Source organism: Cajanus cajan, chromosome 3 (genome assembly GCF_000230855.2).
Source record: "Cajanus cajan strain Asha chromosome 3, NIPB_CcT2T_4, whole genome shotgun sequence".
NCBI lineage: Eukaryota > Viridiplantae > Streptophyta > Magnoliopsida > Fabales > Fabaceae > Cajanus > Cajanus cajan.
Genome location: NC_138519.1, coordinates 11,972,695 through 11,994,236, shown reverse-complemented (window position 1 = coordinate 11,994,236; position 21,542 = coordinate 11,972,695). Strand labels below are relative to the sequence as shown.

The following is a 21,542-nucleotide window of genomic DNA, read 5'->3' as shown; positions in this document are numbered from 1 at the left end:
TGTCACATAAACAATGCACAAACAATTCACTCATCCACGAACAGTCACGAGCGAATCACGAGGTAGGGGTATCCTGCAGAAAAGTGCATATTCAAGGTGGTTCTAACTGTTCTCACCGGTCTGAGGCCCCCAAGGTGCCCCCATTATAGGGACCCAATTCCTCTCTTCGTAAGCCGATGGAAAGCTCCAACGCACTGTCGGACTCGAGTTCATGGTTATCACCTTGAGTGATGCTTTCCGACAACGGTCTACGGGCACCTATAGACCCATTCGACAACCGGCCGTACTAACATCCACTCCCTATAGCTTACCACTCATGCCCCCGGGTATAGAGGGAACTGTTGTGTGCAAAGGTTTGTGTGCAGTTTGTATTTCAAACAATTGCGAGAATTTAAACATACAACAGTTATTAAAGCCAAATAGATAAATATGTTATCATACAAGCAAGGGGTAATGAAGTAATTTTAACTATTATTTGTTAAAAATAATCTGTCACTAAATGGGACTGATTCTCGAGGCTTCCCCAGTGGAGTCGCCATCTGTCGCCACCGGCCCGAAACGGGCTTTCGGCATTCGCGATGGATGGTTGGACTCTTTTATTTGTTTAAAAATATGGATTGCTAGAATGACTTATTCTCAAACTGAGACCTTGTCAAACGAGCAATTTTATTAAAAGGCTCACCAATCCATGTTAATCCCAAGCGGGACCCTCCATGGATTAGCGGTTTTCATAAAAAGGAAGGGTTCGTGGAGTCGCCACCAATGTTTTACTCAAAACATTGGAAAAAGAAGTTTAAGGCAATCGATTCAAAAATCGACTTCGGCCATGACAACCAGAGTCGGGTAAGGGAGTCGGTTACGCGTGGGGAAGGTGTTAGCACCCCACAGCGCCCCTTTCGGGTTCCCTATGACAGATTATTTAAAAATAATAGTGCAAAATTACTAAATTACCCCTATTTATTCTAAGCAATTATAAATTAACTATCTACATGATGACAGTTTAAATATGTACACACAGAAAGCGGTAAAAGAAGGGACTTTAAAGATATAAACCTTTGAAGCGTGCTTTCTTATATATCTTGACAGAAATTGGGAAGCGTTTTGGCGTTCCCTCCCTCTACAAGACCGCTCGCTCCCTCCTATAAAATTTTAACTATGGAAATCCGGAGGATTTCCCTTCGACTAGGTTCGAGACTCAAGCAAATGGCTCGTGACTCAAGAACTTCGTCGGATCAACTCTCCGAGTGATTTCTAGGCAGAGCACTGCTCAAAAAAACCCAGAATACTCAAGAAGAGGGTTAAAACTCCGTGTCCAAGTGTAGAATGACGTCCCATTGATGTCATTTTTATAGGGATGAGGCTCAATACGGTCTGTGGGGGTCAATACGGTCCGTATTGAAGTTTTGAACTACAATACGGCCGTATTGAATTCAATACGGCCGTATTGAAGTTCAAAAACCTCAATACGGCCGTATTGAAGTTCAGTGCAGCCGTATTGAAGTTCAGTGCAACCGTATTGAATTCAATGCAGCCGTATTGAAGTTCAGTGCAGCCGTATTAAATTCAATGCAGCCGTATTGAAGTTCAGAAACTTCAATACGGCCGTATTGAGTTCAGTGCGACCGTATTGTAGTTCAAAATGTGCAGTACGGCCGTACTGAACTCCAAGGAGGCCGTATTGAGCTCCAAACCTCCCACTTTCTTATTTTTGGCTACTCTAAGACCTCTAAACCTAAAGATAGTCATCCTATGGTCTTCTAGGAGTCCTTCTGGCTGACTTTCCTTCGATCTTTGAGAGTCTTCGAGTCTTATTTCCGACCCGGACAATTTTAGGGGTCTACAGCTGCCCCCCCTTTACTTAGTCAAACGGCCTTTTAGTGTACCGGTTGATAAGTAAAGGAGTTGACCCAATTGTCCGGGGAATAAGGCCATCCTTCCGACTTGTAGTGTCTTCCGGTGGAAAATTTGCTGAGTAGCCTCTCCAGGTTTTGCTTCGCTCGTCGCCCGAGCCGGAAGCTGCATACCTCCGTGCTTCTGAACACTCTGGTAGCGTGAGTACCGCCTCTCCAGGCTCAACTTCACTCGACGCCCGAGCTGGAAGTTGTGAGTACCGCCTCTCCAGGCTTAGCTTCGCTTGCCGCCCAAGCTGGAAGCTGTGAGTACCGCCTCTCCAGGCTCTGCTTCGGTGCTTCTGACATCCTAGGCAGTTGAGTTTGCCCTCTCCAGGGTTAGCTTCGCTTGCCGCCCAAGCTGGAAACTGTGAGTACCGCCTCTCCAGGCTCTGCTTCGGTGCTTCTGACATCCTAGGCAGTTGAGTTTGCCCTCTCCAGGGTTAGCTTCGCTTGCCGCCCAAGCTGGAAGCTGTGAGTACCGCCTCTCCAGGCTCAACTTCACTCGACGCCCGAGCTGGAAGTTGTGAGTACCGCCTCTCCAGGCTTTGCTTTGGTGTTTCTGACAACCTAGGCAGTTGAGTTTGCCCTCTCCAGGGTCTGCGGTTTGCCCTCCCCAGGGTCTACCTCCGTGTTCTTGACGACATTGGCAATGTGAGTTTGCCCTCTCCAGGGATCTGTGATGGTTTTGTCTCCACAGTCCACGATGCTGCTTTGACGATTTGTTTTTTGATTTTGGTGCCGCTGAGGGCTGGATAACGCAGGGATCCGTCTAGGGGATGTGCAGTTACTCATAGGTTCTTGTGCCCCAACTTGCATTTGCATAGTTGGTACCCATGGGGAATTTCTGTTTCCTTGGGGTGTAGACACGAAGATGCTCTTTCTGATGTGAGCGATGCCTTATGATTGGCTGACGTCCTTTGACGTTGTGGAGTATCCCGGTTATCCTTATTCGGGCGACTCTTTTTGTTTTTCTGGTTTTGTTGCCTCTGTGTAGGCTGTTATCCGCTGGGGGATTTTGTCGTTGATTGTGATTAGCCTCTTCTGTTAGGCAGATCATCTTGACGCTTGATGTTTGGCTAAGAGCCGGATTCCACTTGGGGAATGATTATTGATCTTTTGATTTTCTCTTTTTGAAGAAGTGCCTCTGAGTAGGCGAATTATCTTGATGTTCGGTGTTCGGCTGAGTGCCAGATTCCGCTTGGGGAATGATTTATTGATCTTTATAATTTCTTTTTTGAAGGGGTGCCTCTGAGTAGGCGAGTGGGGATTTAAAGTTTATTTATCCCAGAGTATTATTTAGAAAGCCTCTTCAGGCTTAGCTTCACTCATCTCTTGAGTTGGAAAGCTACCTTCCATTGAGGAAGTTTAAGTCCTTTCGACTTGGATATTCTGTTTAGATGATCAAGCCTCCCTTGGGGAATTTTGCTGATCTTGGTTTGATAGCTTTCACTGGGGAATTTGGCCCGTGAGTGGAAGCTGAGATATCTCTGGGAGTATTATTTCGGCGAGCCTCTCCAGGCTCATTTATTCTGTACAGTTGGGGAGTATTATTTCAGCAAGCCTCTCCAGGCTCAATTATTTTAAGAGGGAGTATTGTTTCGGCAAGCCTCTCCAGGCTCAATTATTCTAAGAGAGTATTATTTCAGCAAGCCTCTCCAGGCTCAGTTATTCTGAAGGAGTATTATTTCGGCAAGCCTCTCCAGGCTCAATTATTCTGATGAGGGAGTATTATTTCGGCGAGCCTCTCCAGGCTCAATTATTCTGTATGATGAATTGGTTTTTTGTTCAGCCCGAGAATGCGAGCTGAGACGTCTTTTGGAGAGTATTATTTTGGCAAGCCTCTCCAGGCTCAGTTATTCTGTATAATTTGTTAGATTTTCTGTATTTTGCCTTTTTGTTGATTTTGGCTTTTTCTGTGTTTTTGCCTTTTTTGTTGATTTTGGCTTTTTCTGTGTTTTTGCCTTTTTTGTTGATTTCGGCTTTTTCTGTATTTTTTGTTGATTTTGGCTTTTCTGTATTTTTGCCTTTTTGTTGGTTTTGGCTTTTTCTGTACAGAAATGTCTCTGAGGAGTATTATTTTGGCAAGCCTCTTCAGGCTCAGTTATTCTGAGAGAGTATTATTTCGGCGAGCCTCTCCAGGCTCAATTATTCTGAGAGAGTATTATTTCGGCGAGCCTCTCCAGGCTCAGTTATTCTGAGAGAGTATTATTTCGGCGAGCCTCTCCAGGCTCAGTTATTCTGAGAGAGTATTATTTCGGCAAGCCTCTCCAGGCTCAATTATTCTGTACGTTTTATTGATTTTCTGAATTTCTGCATTTTGTTTGCTGCTGTCATACACAAGCAATTTTTCTATTTTTTCTATTTTATGCGACTGCCTCATGATGAGGTCTTTGAATATTTCTTTGTGGCCAATACGGCCATATCTATTTCAGTATGCCCGTACTGAGTTGAAAATTTGTTCATAACCCTGTTTTTAGTACGGGTGTACTGAACATGATACGGGCGCATTGTTTTTTCTGAAGTTTATATTTTTTTGTTTTTTTTCAATAAACAGAGAATAAGTGATCTTCCATTACACCTATCATCTGTATGCATGTATGCAGTATGATGCACCTAATTCTATTTGATTCACTTTTCAAAAGAATTAACCGATGCGTTTCTCTGTTTGGATTTTTGCCATTCCTCTAGACGGGCTGTGTGCTGCCGATTTCTGTAACCGAGGAATGATGCATGTTATATTGAGATTTGGTGTCATCAACCAAATGATTTTCCTTTCCTTTAGAAGATGTGTCAACCCTCCTATTGACTACTATATCTCCATGTTTCCACTAGATTATTCAAAAATCGTTTGGGACAAGAGAGAAAAGAAGGAAAGGATATATATTTTTTTTTCGAAAGTTTGTGTTTTAGAGGGGATTATTTATTTTTGAAAAATGGATTTTGTAAGAATGGCTTGGCCAATGGTAGGCTTAAGTGTTTAGGCTTGTTTGATTAAACACTTATGAAGTTAAGCACGTCTTGGTTATTAACATTTGTGATTTGACAACTTGGATAGCTTTTCTTGAGCCCCTTTGTTGAATTCAGTTGGTGGTACCATCATGGATTTATTCTGTTTTTTGATTGTCCTTATTTTTGCCTAAAACACCCTTTTGTGGCGTTTTAGTGGACTTTTGTTTTTGTTTATTTTTGCAACCCTAACTTTTGCCTAGGTCACCCTTTCGTGGGATTCCTAGCGGGTCTTTTGCTCTTATTTTTGCGCAGCCCCCTTTTTGGGTTTCCTGCCGAGCTTTTTGTTTTTTAGGATTTTTGTCCTGAATGGATTTCTTTTTATCCATGACGGTACTTATTGAGGCCAAGGAGAGGTGCTCCAAGTTGTCACACACTTCCACATAAAAAAGATGCGGGTTTATTTTTATTAAGACGATTTTAACCTCATTTATGTTTATTCAAACAGGGTTAAATAATGCGGTCTAGAATTTTATTGCAAGCAAGAAAAGAAGCAATAAAGAATTAATAAAGAATGATTTTATTATAATCATAATGGAAAACATGTGCCCTATCGAGGCTCGGGGGTCGGGCTGTCCCCGAGGAGTAATCTCTAATAGTCATCAGGTTTACACATCCCTATTGGAAGGAGAAGAGCACTTGATGACGACGACCGGCCTTGACGCTTGTGAACCGGCCTTCCTAAAGATCTGGCTTAAAGAACGTCGAGAAGGATCTTGATTCCTCTTCGTTCTTTGATCTTTGTTGGGGTTGTATCCTAACCCTTGTTTCCCCGGATTATCCTTGATAATAGGTAGCTCGGGAATTCCTTGGGAATCCTTGCCAAGTCCTTGTCCCGGCAAGTATCCATTCTTGGTGAGCATATGGGCTACCTTCTTCATTTCTCGGGGAAATGTTTCAACATTGGCGATCTCCAATGCTTGGAAGGCGGTTTCTAAAGCTTCCTCTGCTGCATCCACGTAAGGTATGGTGGATGGCTTGCTGATGAGTATGTCATCTTCAGCTTGTACGGTCACCAGTTTGTCATCCACTATGAATTTGACTTTCTGGTGGAGCGTAGAGGGTACAGCTTTCGCATCATGAATCCAAGGTCGGCCGAGGAGACAGCTGTATGCGGGAGTAATGTCCATCACTTGAAATTCGACGTTGAAGATGGTGGGTCCAATTTGGATTGGGAGATTGACTTCTCCCACCACTTCTCTTTTAGAACCGTCGAAAGCTCGAACGATCATGTTGCTCGGGCGCATTTGGATTCCCTTGATTGCCACTTGCTCGAGCGTTCTTTTTGGCATCACATTCAAGGAAGATCCATTGTCTACCAAGACTTTAGCGATGTGATACTCCTTGCACTTTACAGAGATGTGCAAGGGCTTGTTGTGGTTCGGTCCCTCAGCGGGGATCTCTTCATCGGTGAAAGTGAGGTGATCATTAGCCGTGATGTGACTAACAATCCCCTCAAACTTGTCTTGGGAGATGGTATGCGACACATATGCCTCGTTCAAAACTTTCAACAGAGCTTGCCGATGCGGTTCGGAGCTTAGGATCAACGACAACAGCGTAATCTTTGCTGGCGTCCTATGAAGTTGATCCACGATGGAGTACTCGCTCTATCGGATAAACTTTAACAGCTCGTCTGTCTCCTCCTCGGATTCTTTTTCCTTGGTTTTCTTTTCTTCTTTTTCTTTATTCTTGGGGGCTTTATTATGAAGATCTTCGGGAGTGTAGATCCTGCCACTCCTAGTCATGCCCCCAAGTCCAGCGATGTTGGAAATATCGCTGTCGGCAGAAGAATGGATGTCGTATATCCATGGCACAGCCTTATTTGATTCGTAGGGAAAAGGCCTTGGAGCGATGATCCTTAACGGCGTTGGACCTTCCCCTTTACTCGTCTTGATTACCAACAACGGAGTTGATGTGCGCTCGCTTGGCATGGTTGTTGGCTTACACTTGATAACGAACGGCGTGCGATCCATTCTTTGAACATACGCATCGATTAATTCTTTCTTTTTATTAATGTTTATTAATGATTTACTAGGAGGGATGTATGAAATGTAAACCTAGATCCCTCCATGATCTTTGATAAGAATGCATGATATGAGATGATGACGTTGAATATGCATGCATTGTGTTTATTCAACTAAGCATTATCATGTTTTTAGGATGTCCCTAAGATGATGCATGATATTGCTTGGTTTGGATAAATAATATTTTTCTTTATTTTCCTTTTGGGTATTTTGTATTTATTATTTTTTGTATTTTTGGGTGAAAAGGGAAACTACCTATATGAATGTGATGAAGGTAGATGTTAACACCATGTAATGGAAGATTCTTATTCCTATTTATTTTTATTTTTTTAAAAGAATAGGAATGTTGTATGTTTAAAGAAATGCAATGTATGCTCAAACAATGTCACATAAACAATGCACAAACAATTCACTCATCCACGAACAGTCACGAGCGAATCACGAGGTAGGGGTATCCTGCAGAAAAGTGCATATTCAAGGTGGTTCTAACTGTTCTCACCGGTCTGAGGCCCCCAAGGTGCCCCCATTATAGGGACCCAATTCCTCTCGTCGTAAGCCGATGGAAAGCTCCAACGCACTGTCGGACTCGAGTTCATGGTTATCACCTTGAGTGATGCTTTCCGACAACGGTCTACGGGCACCTATAGACCCATTCGACAACCGGCCGTACTAACATCCACTCCCTATAGCTTACCACTCATGCCCCCGGGTATAGAGGGAACTGTTGTGTGCAAAGGTTTGTGTGCAGTTTGTATTTCAAACAATTGCGAGAATTTAAACATACAACAGTTATTAAAGCCAAATAGATAAATATGTTATCATACAAGCAAGGGGTAATGAAGTAATTTTAACTATTATTTGTTAAAAATAATCTGTCACTAAATGGGACTGACTCTCGAGGCTTCCCCAGTGGAGTCGCCATCTGTCGCCACCGGCCCGAAACGGGCTTTCGGCATTCGCGATGGATGGTTGGACTCTTTTATTTGTTTAAAAATATGGATTGCTAGAATGACTTATTCTCAAACTGAGACCTTGTCAAACGAGCAATTTTATTAAAAGGCTCACCAATCCATGTTAATCCCAAGCGGGACCCTCCATGGATTAGCGGTTTTCATAAAAAGGAAGGGTTCGTGGAGTCGCCACCAATGTTTTACTCAAAACATTGGAAAAAGAAGTTTAAGGCAATCGATTCAAAAATCGACTTCGGCCATGACAACCAGAGTCGGGTAAGGGAGTCGGTTACGCGTGGGGAAGGTGTTAGCACCCCACAGCGCCCCTTTCGGGTTCCCTATGACAGATTATTTAAAAATAATAGTGCAAAATTACTAAATTACCCCTATTTATTCTAAGCAATTATAAATTAACTATCTACATGATGACAGTTTAAATATGTACACACAGAAAGCGGTAAAAGAAGGGACTTTAAAGATATAAACCTTTGAAGCGTGCTTTCTTATATATCTTGACAGAAATTGGGAAGCGTTTTGGCGTTCCCTCCCTCTACAAGACCGCTCGCTCCCTCCTATAAAATTTTAACTATGGAAATCCGGAGGATTTCCCTTCGACTAGGTTCGAGACTCAAGCAAATGGCTCGTGACTCAAGAACTTCGTCGGATCAACTCTCCGAGTGATTTCTAGGCAGAGCACTGCTCAAAAAAACCCAGAATACTCAAGAAGAGGGTTAAAACTCCGTGTCCAAGTGTAGAATGACGTCCCATTGATGTCATTTTTATAGGGATGAGGCTCAATACGGTCTGTGGGGGTCAATACGGTCCGTATTGAAGTTTTGAACTACAATACGGCCGTATTGAATTCAATACGGCCGTATTGAAGTTCAAAAACCTCAATACGGCCGTATTGAAGTTCAGTGCAGCCGTATTGAAGTTCAGTGCAACCGTATTGAATTCAATGCAGCCGTATTGAAGTTCAGTGCAGCCGTATTAAATTCAATGCAGCCGTATTGAAGTTCAGAAACTTCAATACGGCCGTATTGAGTTCAGTGCGACCGTATTGTAGTTCAAAATGTGCAGTACGGCCGTACTGAACTCCAAGGAGGCTGTATTGAGCTCCAAACCTCCCACTTTCTTATTTTTGGCTACTCTAAGACCTCTAAACCTAAAGATAGTCATCCTATGGTCTTCTAGGAGTCCTTCTGGCTGACTTTCCCTACTTCTGTTTATAGCTCTTATTGGGCATGTCACCTAGGTATGCTGACACAATTGAAAAATGATTTCTTGCCTTTAATTATTACTTGTTATAAATAATTTATTACTACACATTAAAAGATTTACCGTTTTCTTGAATATTTGTTGCAGGAAACAAAAAAGTTAATGGTCTCTGGCCTGGGAGACTGTAGTGTGTATACTGTATAGGCAGTGAATTCAATTACAGTACACTCTTTTCTCTCATCTTGATATCAATGCTCAAAACAAAAATGAATTGGAAGAAAGGGAATCATTAATTCACAAAAAGCTTTTTATTCTTTTAAGATCAAAGTGGAGGGAATGATTTCATCAGTAGAAACAAAATTCAAACTTTCACAAGAGGAACTTGATTACCTTTACATTTCAGGCTTCATTTTGGAAAGTCAGTTTGGATCTAGACAAGAGACAAGGAGGTTTGAAGTATTCATCGGGAATGTCAAAACTATTGATAGTTAAGATTTTTCCACTATCATAATTAAATATTTTCGAGTTTTTACAGTTTTTTGTTTTACTTATAAGTTTGATTAAAGATTTTTTATGTCAAAAAAAGAAAAATGTAGTTGTAGGTAAAAAATCTTTACTTATTAGCTTAGTCATAATTTTTTATTTATTTTACTCAATTAGGAGTTAATTAGTTTTAGTATTTAAACACTTATTGTAACACTTTTAACGTGCACAAAATTAAGTTCATAAATCAAATATATCATATTATAGTTTTTCTCCTTTGTGTATATGTGAAGTTGCAAATTTTTCATTTCAACTTGTTATATTTTAGCTTACTCATACACTTCTATTTTAATGTTCTGCATTCAAAAAAATCAAAGAAGAAATGAATTTTTCATATTTTACTTAGTTAGGGGTAAAGTACCAAAAAAATTTCACTACCCTTACCATTTATCATTCTCTTCAATTTTACCATGACCTTGTTCATGGAAACAAGCTATAAAGTTGAGTATAGATCTTAATTAGTTTCAAATCTTATACAAAATATAAGGTTTTTCTCTTTCTCTTCTCACAAAACAAGATCTCATCCTAATAATGATGGCTAACTGATAAGTGCTATAATTTCTTTTATTTTGCAGTACATTTTAAAACACTTATCTAATTTTTCTTGACTTGAGACCTTGATTTGTCTAAGATTTAACTTAAATTTAGAGAAAGTTAACTTTAGTCTTTAACTCACATTACTAGGTAACTTACAAACTTTTTGTTGTTATTTTGTAGTTGAGAAAAAGGTTGGAAAACATTCAGAAAAACAAGTGATAATTGGTGAAGATTCAAGAGAGAAGAAACTTTTGGCTAAGTCTCAACACTCAATCTCAGTCTCGTGCTTAGCCTCAGCCTGACAGAGAATCATTTGAGAAATTTCAAGTTCCACGCTGAGCCTAGTTACTCACTCAACGTTAGCCTTCTAGAGGAGAATTTGAGTTCCTCACTTAGCGCCACAATCCTAGGGACTTTGTGTTGGTTGATCCTTATCTCACGTTAAGCGTTAAAACTCACGCTTAGTGTTGGAAGTGCTGACATGTCATTATTGAGATGATAATTCATATTATTTGTTAACCATTTAATATTAAATAATTTTTATTATTTGTTATTTTAAAAAGTTTTACAGAGACATATAGTACTTTTTATACGCTAATACAATGAACAAAGAAAAAAATAATGATAGAAAAATAAAAAGATACTCACTCCGTTTTTTATGAATTTGGATCCTTTCCTACAATTTTCTCTCTCCAACCTCTCTCCTACAACATTAATAGCCATGGGATATATCTAATGACTCAAATATTATCTTATAATTAATGTAATTTCTTAAATGATTAAATTTGAGTCATCAGATATATCTAATGGCTATTAATGCTGCAGGAGAGCAGTTGGAGAGAAAAAATTGCAAGAGAGAATCCAAATTCATTTTTTATTCATGGACATTTTGTCCGAATTTGTCATTTTTTTTCATTGTCATTTTACTAAAATCAATCACTTATTAATTTTTTTTCTCATTTTTACCCTTGATAATTAATGTATGTTTACTGAATAATGTGTCTATTTATTTCTAATGTCTACCTATTTTTTCTCTAACTACTTATGAAAAGTTAATGTTACATTTAAAAGAGCAATATGTTTCCAATGAAATATACTATAAAAAAATAGATGGTAGAATAGGAAAGTAAGTAATAAATATTTTTAAAAAATAAAATATCAATTATTTTCTAAAGTCCCGTACAAAATCTTAAACGACTATGAATAAAAAATTAAAAGGAAGCCTTGAGCCTCCAACATTGTGATTATCGATATCACGCTCTAACCAACTGAGTTATTCCATCCAACTCCCATTAAAAAAGTGGTTTTATCTTATATACTCTTGTAATAAACAAACGTAGAGCTGCACTTGACTCTCATAATCCTTAACCTGCACATGCTACTCAGTAATCCAGAAAATAATGAACAAGAATATGAGAATGATCTTTTTTTAAAAAAAAATAACCAATGTAAGTTTAACACGAGAATAAAAAGTAGAGCTGTCAAAATGGGCTTGGCCCGGTGAGCCAACCCAGCTCACCACGGGTTCGAGCCAGGTTGGGTTAAAAAAAATTTGAAATTTTCAATGCGGGTCAAATTTGAACCCAGCTCACTAACAACCCGGCTCACCCGGGTTGAACCCGTGGTGAGCCGGGCTGGCCCACCAACCCGTGATTAAATTTTTTTTTTGAAAAAATACAATAATTATTGGGTCATGGTGCAGTCCAACATGAGACAATAATAATTTAATGTTAGATTGTGATTTGTAATTTTTATGATTTTGGATTGTATTTGAAGTTTAAGATGATTTTGGATTATATTTGAAGTTTAAGATGATTATGAATTATATTTATCTATTTGAGATTATTTAGATTTGATTTGATTGTATTTAAAATTATCATTTAATGTTTGAGATGAATGATTCATTTATGGATGTCTTAATTAAGAATCTCATATTTTTAAAAATAAGTTTAAATTTTTGGGCTTTAGTTGTATATTAATAAAAAAAAATGAAAAAAAAATTATTTTTTTTTAAAGGTGAGCTAACCCGTTTAACCCACCAACCCGTGGTGGGCCGGGCTGGACTCGATTTTTTTGAGCTCACTGATAAGTGAGCCGGGTTGAGTTGGCCCACCAAATGGCCAACCCGTGGTGGGCCGGGCCGGGCCGGGCCGGGTAGCCCGTTTTGACAGCTCTAATAAAAAGCAGGACATCCTTCAACACTCTAATGTACACATACAGTAAAGTTAGCATCAAAAGGCCCAAGTTTTTCACTAGACCAAACTAAACAATAAGGTGATATAAGATCAAATAAGATATAGCCAATGTTGCACTCGCAGCATCAGTTCCAAATTCCTATGTGGGTTTTATCACCGAATAATGAATACAAAGCTAAAAAAATATTAAAAAAAAAAAATCCATGTTTCCATTTCAGAGTTCAGACAGTGTCATCATGAAATGAAGGCTCCACATTCGATTTCACAGCATTCAGATAAGTCTTCCTTGTCAAACTTGTCCATATCAAAATCCCAAGAATTGTGTGAAGATATGTCTCCCATGTCAAAGTTGTATGCAACATCATCATCATCATCAGGCAATGATTTGTCTAAGCTCTCATGCATATTAGAAGTATCCAACCTGCTACTTACGAGATCCTTCTCACTTGTCTGGTCCAAATCAACATTGATTGGAGAAATGCATTGACTTCTCCCTAAACAAGTCAATTGTTCTGCAGTCTTCCCATTGCATGTCGTAATCGGAGAAATCTCGAGAGGGGATACACATGTATTATTGTGAGAGGGATTTGTTTTGCAAGGTGTATTTAAAACTGGAGAATTGGTTGGAGTAGGAAATGGAAGAGGATTGAAAAAGCTTTTAACAACACTAGATCTTTGAACTTGTGATCCACCAAGTGCACAGTTCTCAGCCGATGATTGAGTTGCAGAACAAGGCGTAATAACTACTTGGTTATTGACTGCATTAGATCCTTGAGCCTGTGATCCACCAAGTGCACAGTTCCAAGCCGATGATTGAGTTGCAGAACAAGGTGTAGAAATTACTTGGTCATTGACTGTATTATTTGACGATGGCAGTATGTTTTGACCTGAGAATAGATAGAGTAAAAATGTAATTAATGACATTATGAAAGCTTAGCATATACTTGATAGATTTATCAGCTAGGGGACAAAAATACCTTGAACATTATTTTTTCTACCAGGTGGTCTACCACGACGCTTCTTTGAAACTGTAGGAACATCCATTGCTTGACTATCTCTTCTCTTTCTGTCAGATGCACTAATCATGGGTGCAGACAAGTTTCCTGCTTCCACATTGGTATTCATACGCATAGGCAGTGACTGTATATGAGACATGTTTTGCGGAGGTAGAGGAGTAGTAATAACAGGAGCAACACCTAAGAAAGCAAAGCAATGTCAACACATCATTAAGACAACCTAAAAAGTTGAACACCATTCAATTTAATTGAAACTTATTTCCAAATTGTGACTTAAATAAATTAGGATTAACTCAACCATTAATTGATAAACTTAGCTTACACATCCAAAAATACAACAGTAAACAGTGACTAAGGAAACACAATTTAACGATTACACTCCTAACTTTATCAATCAGAATTCCCAAATATAGGACTTCTCTTGGGAAAATTCAAACATTCAAGTGAGTCATTCAATTCTATTAGCAAAACAGAATATTAGGCAAAGACTGATTTATTGAAACTACCCAAAAATCAACACTAGAAACATAGATTATATCTAACTATACAGATTTCAAACATGAAGCATCCAACTCTTTTCGCATAGTATTGAAAATTCCAAATCAACTAATCAAAATAATTTAAGGTGAACAAGCCTTACCTTACAAAACTTATAACAAAACTTGTAAGGGGAGATTGCTCTCTACTTTTTTAAATTAGCAATACTTATAAGGTGAGGATACCTCACCACTAATCATTTACGAATAACACATAACAAAAATCCCACATCGTACCTAATCTTTGTTCTTAAAATAGGCAAAATATTTATTTCATCAAACTTGTAAATGTTTTAAATTCCTGTTTGAAACTACAACTACATGGCAAAAACCCTTTCATGCAATTATCACCGACTTAAATGATGACAATGCATGCACAAACTAATACCACAACTCAATTTGAATTAATCGTACCACAACTTGAAAAGTTTTAAATAGCTATTGCAGTTTTAATAATCAAAATCAGCAAATAAGACTGCCTACCACATTGAAACGAAAAATTAAAACAGAAAAGGCAGCAACGACCGATTTTTCAAGCATAAGAGGAAAAACATGTACCGGAAGGAGAAACTCTGGATTGAGGAAGCATTGCAGGATTTGCATTCATGTCTGCAACATTGGGTGGGGGTGGCCTCCGAAAAGTATTGAATGTGTTGACAGCATTTTGCATGTCTCCCAACAGCATCTGAATCCTGATTTTCTCTTGATTCAGCGAAACCCTTTCTTGATGCAGCGACGCCTTCTCTCCCTTCAAGCATATATACTCATCCAGCATATTTTCCAAACTCAGCAAACTCTTTGACACCTAAAAAATAGTAAAATTAGAATTAAAATTTGAATATTGCTGATAGCTCTTTTTTGTTGATTGATAAGAATTAGAATGACAAAATCATTGGAGCAATTCTAATAAGAAAAAATGAAAAAGAAGGTAGCATACCTCTTGGTTGGCAATAAGAGAGGAAGCCTCGTTAAGAAAGGTGGAACGCGTGAGGGAAAAGTTGTTATCGAGGAGAAAACGATCAACGATGATAGAGACTAGATTGAGGCTCATCTTTCTCTTTTGCAATGACTCGGGCTGCTTTCCGCCATTCAGTAGTGTCTTCATCGTGTACAATAGCAAACAATAGAGACAGTGTGGTGACTTTGCCTTCTTCACCTTCTTACGTTTATAGGGATTCGAACGCGGGAATTTATTTCTTTTCGACCTATCAATAATTAGTAATTACCGCCACAAATATTAATTGAATTTTTTTTAAATCAAAATCAAAATAAAATCTATTAATTCACACTATCAATGTAGTATATTTATTTAATTATTCTTTTATACGTAAAAAATAATATTTTTTAAGAAATAATAAATGTTTTATTATTTTTTTTAAAATAAAGGGTTTTGCTTTTAATTTTTAATTTTTAAATTTGAATTTCGTTTCAGCAAAACAGTTTTATCCAGATATATTTTTTATGCTTTAAAATACAGGTGTTTAATTAAATATTTTTATTTTCATAAACTAATTTTAGTAATCACAATAATATTCTTCAAATAATGAATGAATTCAGAAAAATAATAAAATTTTAAATTAACTTAATTATAAAATTGTGCTGAATGATTTTTTAGTTGTTCAAAGACTTGAAAAATCACTCTATTAACTTTATTTTTTATTTTTCAAAGAAAACTTTTTAATGGTAAGTTAATTGATCTTCCTTTATATCGTGTAATTTTTCGTTTTTTTACACCTTCTTTTTTCTTCTCTTCTCGAATCGTGTGACATCTTTTATCCTAACATCGATATACAATAATTATAAAAACATATTCTTGGGTTAAATAAAATCTTTAGAATTAAAACAATAGTTCCATTAACATAAGAGTAGAGAATTCACATTCGTAAATTTAAAGCATGGTCAAATGCGGAATTTATAGAAAAATGAAACATGAATTTTTTTCTAAAACAAAATAACAATAATGAAATCCTAAACTAAGCTTAGCTATGCCCAATGTTGCGTATCCTATTAGAGCATGCCCAACTGAAACCTAAGTCTCATCACCAACATCCTCATGTTGATGATCACCTGCAACACAATTTAAACAAATACAAAGAACAAGGGATTGAGAAACATCTCATTCGGTTTCAAGTGTACAAATAACAGTTAGGCAACACACAAATCATAACAAGCACATCCATAGCTACATATTAATCAGGTGCAAAATTCAAATTATACATACAACAGTAACACATGCACGGTTATTCATCATGCACGGTCATTCATCATGCAATGATGTCCTAGACTCGACTCATAAATGCATGCATGTGGCGACAGTCACGTGTCTCATAATCACATATCACGTGGTATGCTACCAAAGCAACATACCTAGAGTAGTCTATGAGTACATGCCGGCTCAATCGTGCACTCTCAACTAGAAGGATGTACTGCTAGGGTCTCATCGAGGATAGCAAAGTCGCGCAAGATACGTCCCATGCACACAAACGGGCAGAACTGGGCCTTCCAAACAACACTATCCCCTAGGACTCCTCCAAGATGTTTCACACTTGGAGGGTTTTCCGTAACGATGTACGCCATATCATACCTCGTCATATAAATGCATATAAATCATGATGCATGTCATGCATTCACAAACTCATAGACTCATCACTTTACTTGTAACGGAATTTCATGTCTTATCTCATTTCATCACATTTCACATTCTCATAGTCGTAGTGTTCACAATAGCAAAGATTGATCCATGGTTTCCTGAAGCAAGCACCGACAACTCCTTGAGCATATAGGCCTTATGGCTAGCTAGAATTGGTAATAACTATCTAGTCAACTACTTATTCTATGAATAAGATTCATATAAAATTGACACTAGTACAAAAGAGACATTTTATGTCTGTTATTTTGGACTTTTTACATTAGAAAAAGTCTGACGTCAATGCAGGAGACGTAAATTTACGTTGGATGTTTTTATCACCGATGAGAAATGGTTGACAGACCAAAACAAAATAACCTTGTCAATCTGTGAACACGTCCAAAAAATACCCAAATGCTTCAATCCAATCGGAGAGATAGGTCCAAAATAAAGAATGGGTCTTGCTGTCGTGCATTGTGAATGGAAAAACGTCCAAAGGTCTCGCACCATTGTGGCCGAAAATCGCTGGAGAGGAAAGCATTGTCAAGACACTCGTGTGCAGGAATAAAACAACATTTTTACACAGAAAGATCAATACACACATGAAAACACTAACTTCAATCCATGAAAACGCCTAAATGATTCAACCCAATTGGAAAGATAGGTTCAGAATCAAAAATGAGTTTCGCTGCTGTTGTCGTCGCCGCTCACCGTTGTTGTCACTGCTCACCGTGAGCGAAAAACACCCAAAGACCTGACAAAAATCACACCACCATTGCCAGAAATCGCTAGAGAAAAACCCTAGAGGAAAACAATGGAAAAACACTTACGTGCACGAAAAAGATGAAGGTGCTAGGGGAATAAAACAACTTTTTTACGTCAGGCCAAAAGGGGTCCGATGTAAAATTGAAATCTACGTCGGACGATACTTCATATCCGACATAGATTTTAGTTTTTACGTCGGACCCCCTTTGGTCCGACATAAAAAAGTTTAGATTAATTTAAAAAATGCCACCATATATTTTTTACGTTGGGTATTTTTATAACTAATGAGAAAACGCTGACGTAAACGACTGATTTTCCACTAGTGTGACCTAGATTCTACTATTGACACCATAGATTCTTCAACCAATTTAACAATTATAACCTAGTATCTCAAGCAATGGAGTGTAAGCTTCAATTCTTTATGCTTTTGTTTACGGGGGAAATCGTTTGTGGGTTTTTTATATTCGAACTAGCACGTGATTCGTTTCAATTTAGGTATTAGAATTTTACGAAGAATAAGAGATGGAGTAGAAAGATTTAATAATTACTTGTTTCCAGATATTCATCAATAATTAACAAGCAATAATGTTCATGCATATAAATTCTCAAATAAACTGAATGAACGATATAAATATTTGCAATACAAATCATGTTCACATCACTTTATAGAGTTACAATTTCATTTGTAAAGCTATCTGACTACGTGATTAAAAGAAGAAAAGACAACTAGACTACTCCTAATCCTAAAAAGAGAAAATAAAAGTGGCCGAGAAATGGTCATACCCAAAAATGATTCTTTTACATTTTCGAGTTACTATCGAGAATGTGTCTCTTTAGAAATTCCTGATGTTCTTCCTAGAGAGATGCTTTGTCAATCCATACATTCGAGCGACCCACTATTTTCGAGCTATACAATTTTCGAGTGATCCTAACAAATGCCCGCCTAGGAATTCAGTCTCGATAGATCTACCGAGATGGAGAGCTGAATTCCTATCGAAAGTATTTCTCGTTTACTTCTTGAAATTTTCCTTCGATGAAAACCTACTCATGATGATTCATTTAATATGATAGATATTATGACCGTTTGATGGGACATTAATTATCTTTACGGCGCGTGCCTGCGTTTCCCAAGTCTTATCAATGCAGAATTTTTGGCGGCCATTTTTATCACCTATATTTAAAATTTGAATTAATTCATGGGCTTATTTCACCTAAGGCCCATTAAAACTCATTTTACCCTAAAGTGAAATCCGCTTTTACCATTCTCTTCCTTCGCGCCCAAGTTTCTTTGCTCCGGTTCTTGGTTTTTCTTCCGACGATCTCTCATTCATTCCGGCGTTCTTTGCTTTTATTCATCAATGGCTTCTTCTGCTGCATCCACCTCCGCTGTCATGGCGTCAATAACTTCTCCTGTCTTGGCCTCTGCATCCTCTCCAACCATGAATGCTGCATCCTCCCCAACTATGGCTTATGTACCATCTCCTACGGCAGCCACTGCAACTTCTTCTCAAACTACGCCCTTGTTAATGGCTAATGCTCAAGTATGCACTGTTAAAGATGGGAATGACACCTTCGTTCCTATTCCGGGCATGGAAGAAGCAAGCTTAAAAATCTTCCAATCTCAGGTACTGCTTCCCTTCTCTCTTGAGAATGGTAATCTGCATGCTTTCTTAGGGCCTTTTGCTGGTCAAAACAAGAAAACATTTGGGAATACACTATTGCTTGAAGATTCTTCTACCTTACCCTTCATTCATTCGTCCAAAATAGATCTTTCTTTACTTAGAGATACTACTAAGATTTTTAGGGCTATTCCCCTATCAAAGATAGGTATTTACAATGGTTACTTCGTGTAGAGAATGCAATGAGTTCTTCCTGGGTCGAAACTGGTATATTTGAATTTATTCAACTTGCAAAATTTGATTTGCATTTGTTCGACCCCCAAATGCTCCTTTCTGCAATTTTCTTTGGGAATAGAGAGACGCGAGCCTTTGAGTTCCCTTGTGGATTCGTTTGACCTACCCTGTTGGATATTGCAGCAATAATCGGCTTAGCCCTTCTAGGAGATAGGTTTTATCCTGATATTCTCGAGGAAGAAATTTCGATCAAGGAGCTTTCCATCACCTGGGACAAAAAAACCTATCTAGCTTTCATTACCGCTCATGTGGGGCAAACTGGGACTCCTGTTTCGACTTCTGAACATATTGCTTTTTTAATGTACTGGTTATCTGCTTGCGTTTTTTGTACCCCCTCTCTTCAAGTGCCAAAATATTATTATACTCTAGCCCAGGCCTTACATTTAAAAAAGAAAATCTGTTTAAGCAAGCTTTTGTTGGCCTCTTTATATACTTGTCTCGATGAAGCTTTAGAAAGCCTATTTCGCGAATCTAGACCTCGGAATCTTTCTGGCCCACTATGGTTACTTCAACTATGGCTCAATTCCATCTTCGAGAAGAAGCTTTCTCTTGTTTCGACCTTTACTCCGTCTTGTGAACTTGAGGGTGCCCGTTTGACAACCTTGACCCCTCGAAAGCGCTCTATCGATAATTTTGCAACATATATTGACGCTATTCTCAGCTTTACAAACTTTAATGAGGATTTGGCTCCTTTCATTCGACCCACTTTAGTAGGCCCATCCTGGCTTCGACAAATTAACCAAGTTGGAAATATCACTTTAGATTCGACTGAAATCTGGTTTGGATTTCTATCTTGGGATGTAATCATCTCGGGTATGAGACAAAAAGATGTCAGGATCTACCCTTACCAGCCTCAACTGTTTGCCCTCCAATTTGGTCTCTGTCAAATGAAGCCTCTTCCCCTTCGACGAAAAGAGAGTATTTACGCTGACATCTGTGTCGAAACGGGGAATTATGAAGAGGTTTTGAAGTTTATTTTGCGACCTGACAAAGAACTTAAACTCACCCCGTGTCATTTCTCTCCTTCTTTCTTAGTTTCCAAATTCTGTCTTCGATGGTGGTATCAGTATTATGTAGATAAACTTCTTACCTTCGATGATTTTTTGAAGAAGCTGATCAATTCTCCTCTTTCTTCTTCGCAGGGTCCCAAATAATCAGGTACTTTTAAGAACCGAATTCTTATTTATCAATTCGAGCAGTTTTTTAAAGTTTGTTATCGGCCCGATAATATTGGTCGAACCATCTTCGACGAATCTGTGTCTTTATCTAAAATGGTACAAAGGAACATCCACTCGAAAAAGCTAATTAACCCTCGAGGAAAAACTGATTTCAAAAAATTTTGTCCTAAAAATATACCCCCTCTTCCAAATGCTCTTTTTGGCTTAGCTAAATATTTTTCTTACCCTCCTTGGGTAAAAACACTTGACCCACTTTACCTCGAGCGTAAAGCAGTCCCTGAAAAGAATCAAGTTATTTACGCGAAATGTTCCCTGTACGATTTTCCTCGAAGAAGATGGTGGCCACTATGTTGGGTCGATAACACTAATCTTCCCCCTGGTAAATGACTATAACCAAGAAAATTTCTCGAATTCTTCATTGTACTTATCTCATCTCCTTTCAATGTTATGTTATACAGATGCCATACCTCAGCATGTTCCACAACACATTGAACAAACTCCCGATTGGGAGAGTGATGATGGTGATGATGCGAAAGTATCATCACTTAAAGGTCGAAAAAGAAAGACCGCTTCCGACAAGGTTTCTTTACGCACCAAGGTACACTTCTTTTCGAGCTAACCTTTCAAACATCTTTCTCGATTTGTTTATTTCACTTTATCTTTTCTGGTTCTTATATTTCAGAGTATTGAAACCTCTAAAAAAACAAAAAGTGGACTCGGGCAACACCAAAACTGTAAGTACACTGTTTGCCTTAATATACCTTGTTACTCTCTATTTCGAGTCTTGACTAAAAAGATTATTCTTCCAACTTTAGGTCTCGGCCACGAAAAAACCTGATAAAGGGAAGGGGAAGTTGGTGGTTTCTCTTCCCAAGAAAACCCAGAAACCTCCTACTGAGAAGCTTCTTAAAGATGCCATGAAATCAGTGCCCAAGGTATTCTTGTTTTTAATTTCGATTAAATTTTCTCATTGCTTTGACTCTTCTAAGATATTTGCTCATCATAGGATGTTGAAGTCATCCAGATTGACTCTTCTCGGGAAATGTCGAGAGATATTCCTCCCATTATCGGGGTATCTCAACAGGTCTGCTCTTTTTCACACCTTTCTTTTAGTCTTTCTTTATAATATCTTTCTAATCTCAT

General features: G+C 38.2%; 1 protein-coding gene across 1 annotated transcript; it reads right to left on the bottom strand.

Annotated features, from left to right (window-relative positions):
* Positions 1-12,175: 12,175 nt before the first annotated feature.
* LOC145955541 (uncharacterized) lies at positions 12,176-15,817 on the bottom strand. The gene is made up of 4 exons (XM_083070420.1): positions 14,855-15,817; positions 14,476-14,722; positions 13,343-13,561; positions 12,176-13,252 (listed from the first exon to the last, which is right to left on the bottom strand). The coding sequence occupies exons 1-4, from the start codon at positions 15,020-15,022 to the stop codon at positions 12,600-12,602; spliced, it is 1,287 nt and encodes a 428-aa protein (XP_082926546.1). The 5' UTR covers positions 15,023-15,817; the 3' UTR covers positions 12,176-12,599.
* Between the last annotated feature and the right edge of the window lie 5,725 nt (positions 15,818-21,542).

Coding starts and splice junctions, on each gene's coding strand:
- LOC145955541 (XM_083070420.1), bottom strand. CDS start 15,022: ATGAAGACACTACTGAATGGCGGAAAGCAGCCCGAGTCATTGCAAAAG. Junction 14,723..14,854: donor CTCTTATTGCCAACCAAGAG/GTATGCTACCTT, acceptor ACTATTTTTTAG/GTGTCAAAGAGTTTGCTGAG. Junction 13,562..14,475: donor ATCCAGAGTTTCTCCTTCCG/GTACATGTTTTT, acceptor TTGCTTTCTTAG/GTGTTGCTCCTGTTATTACT.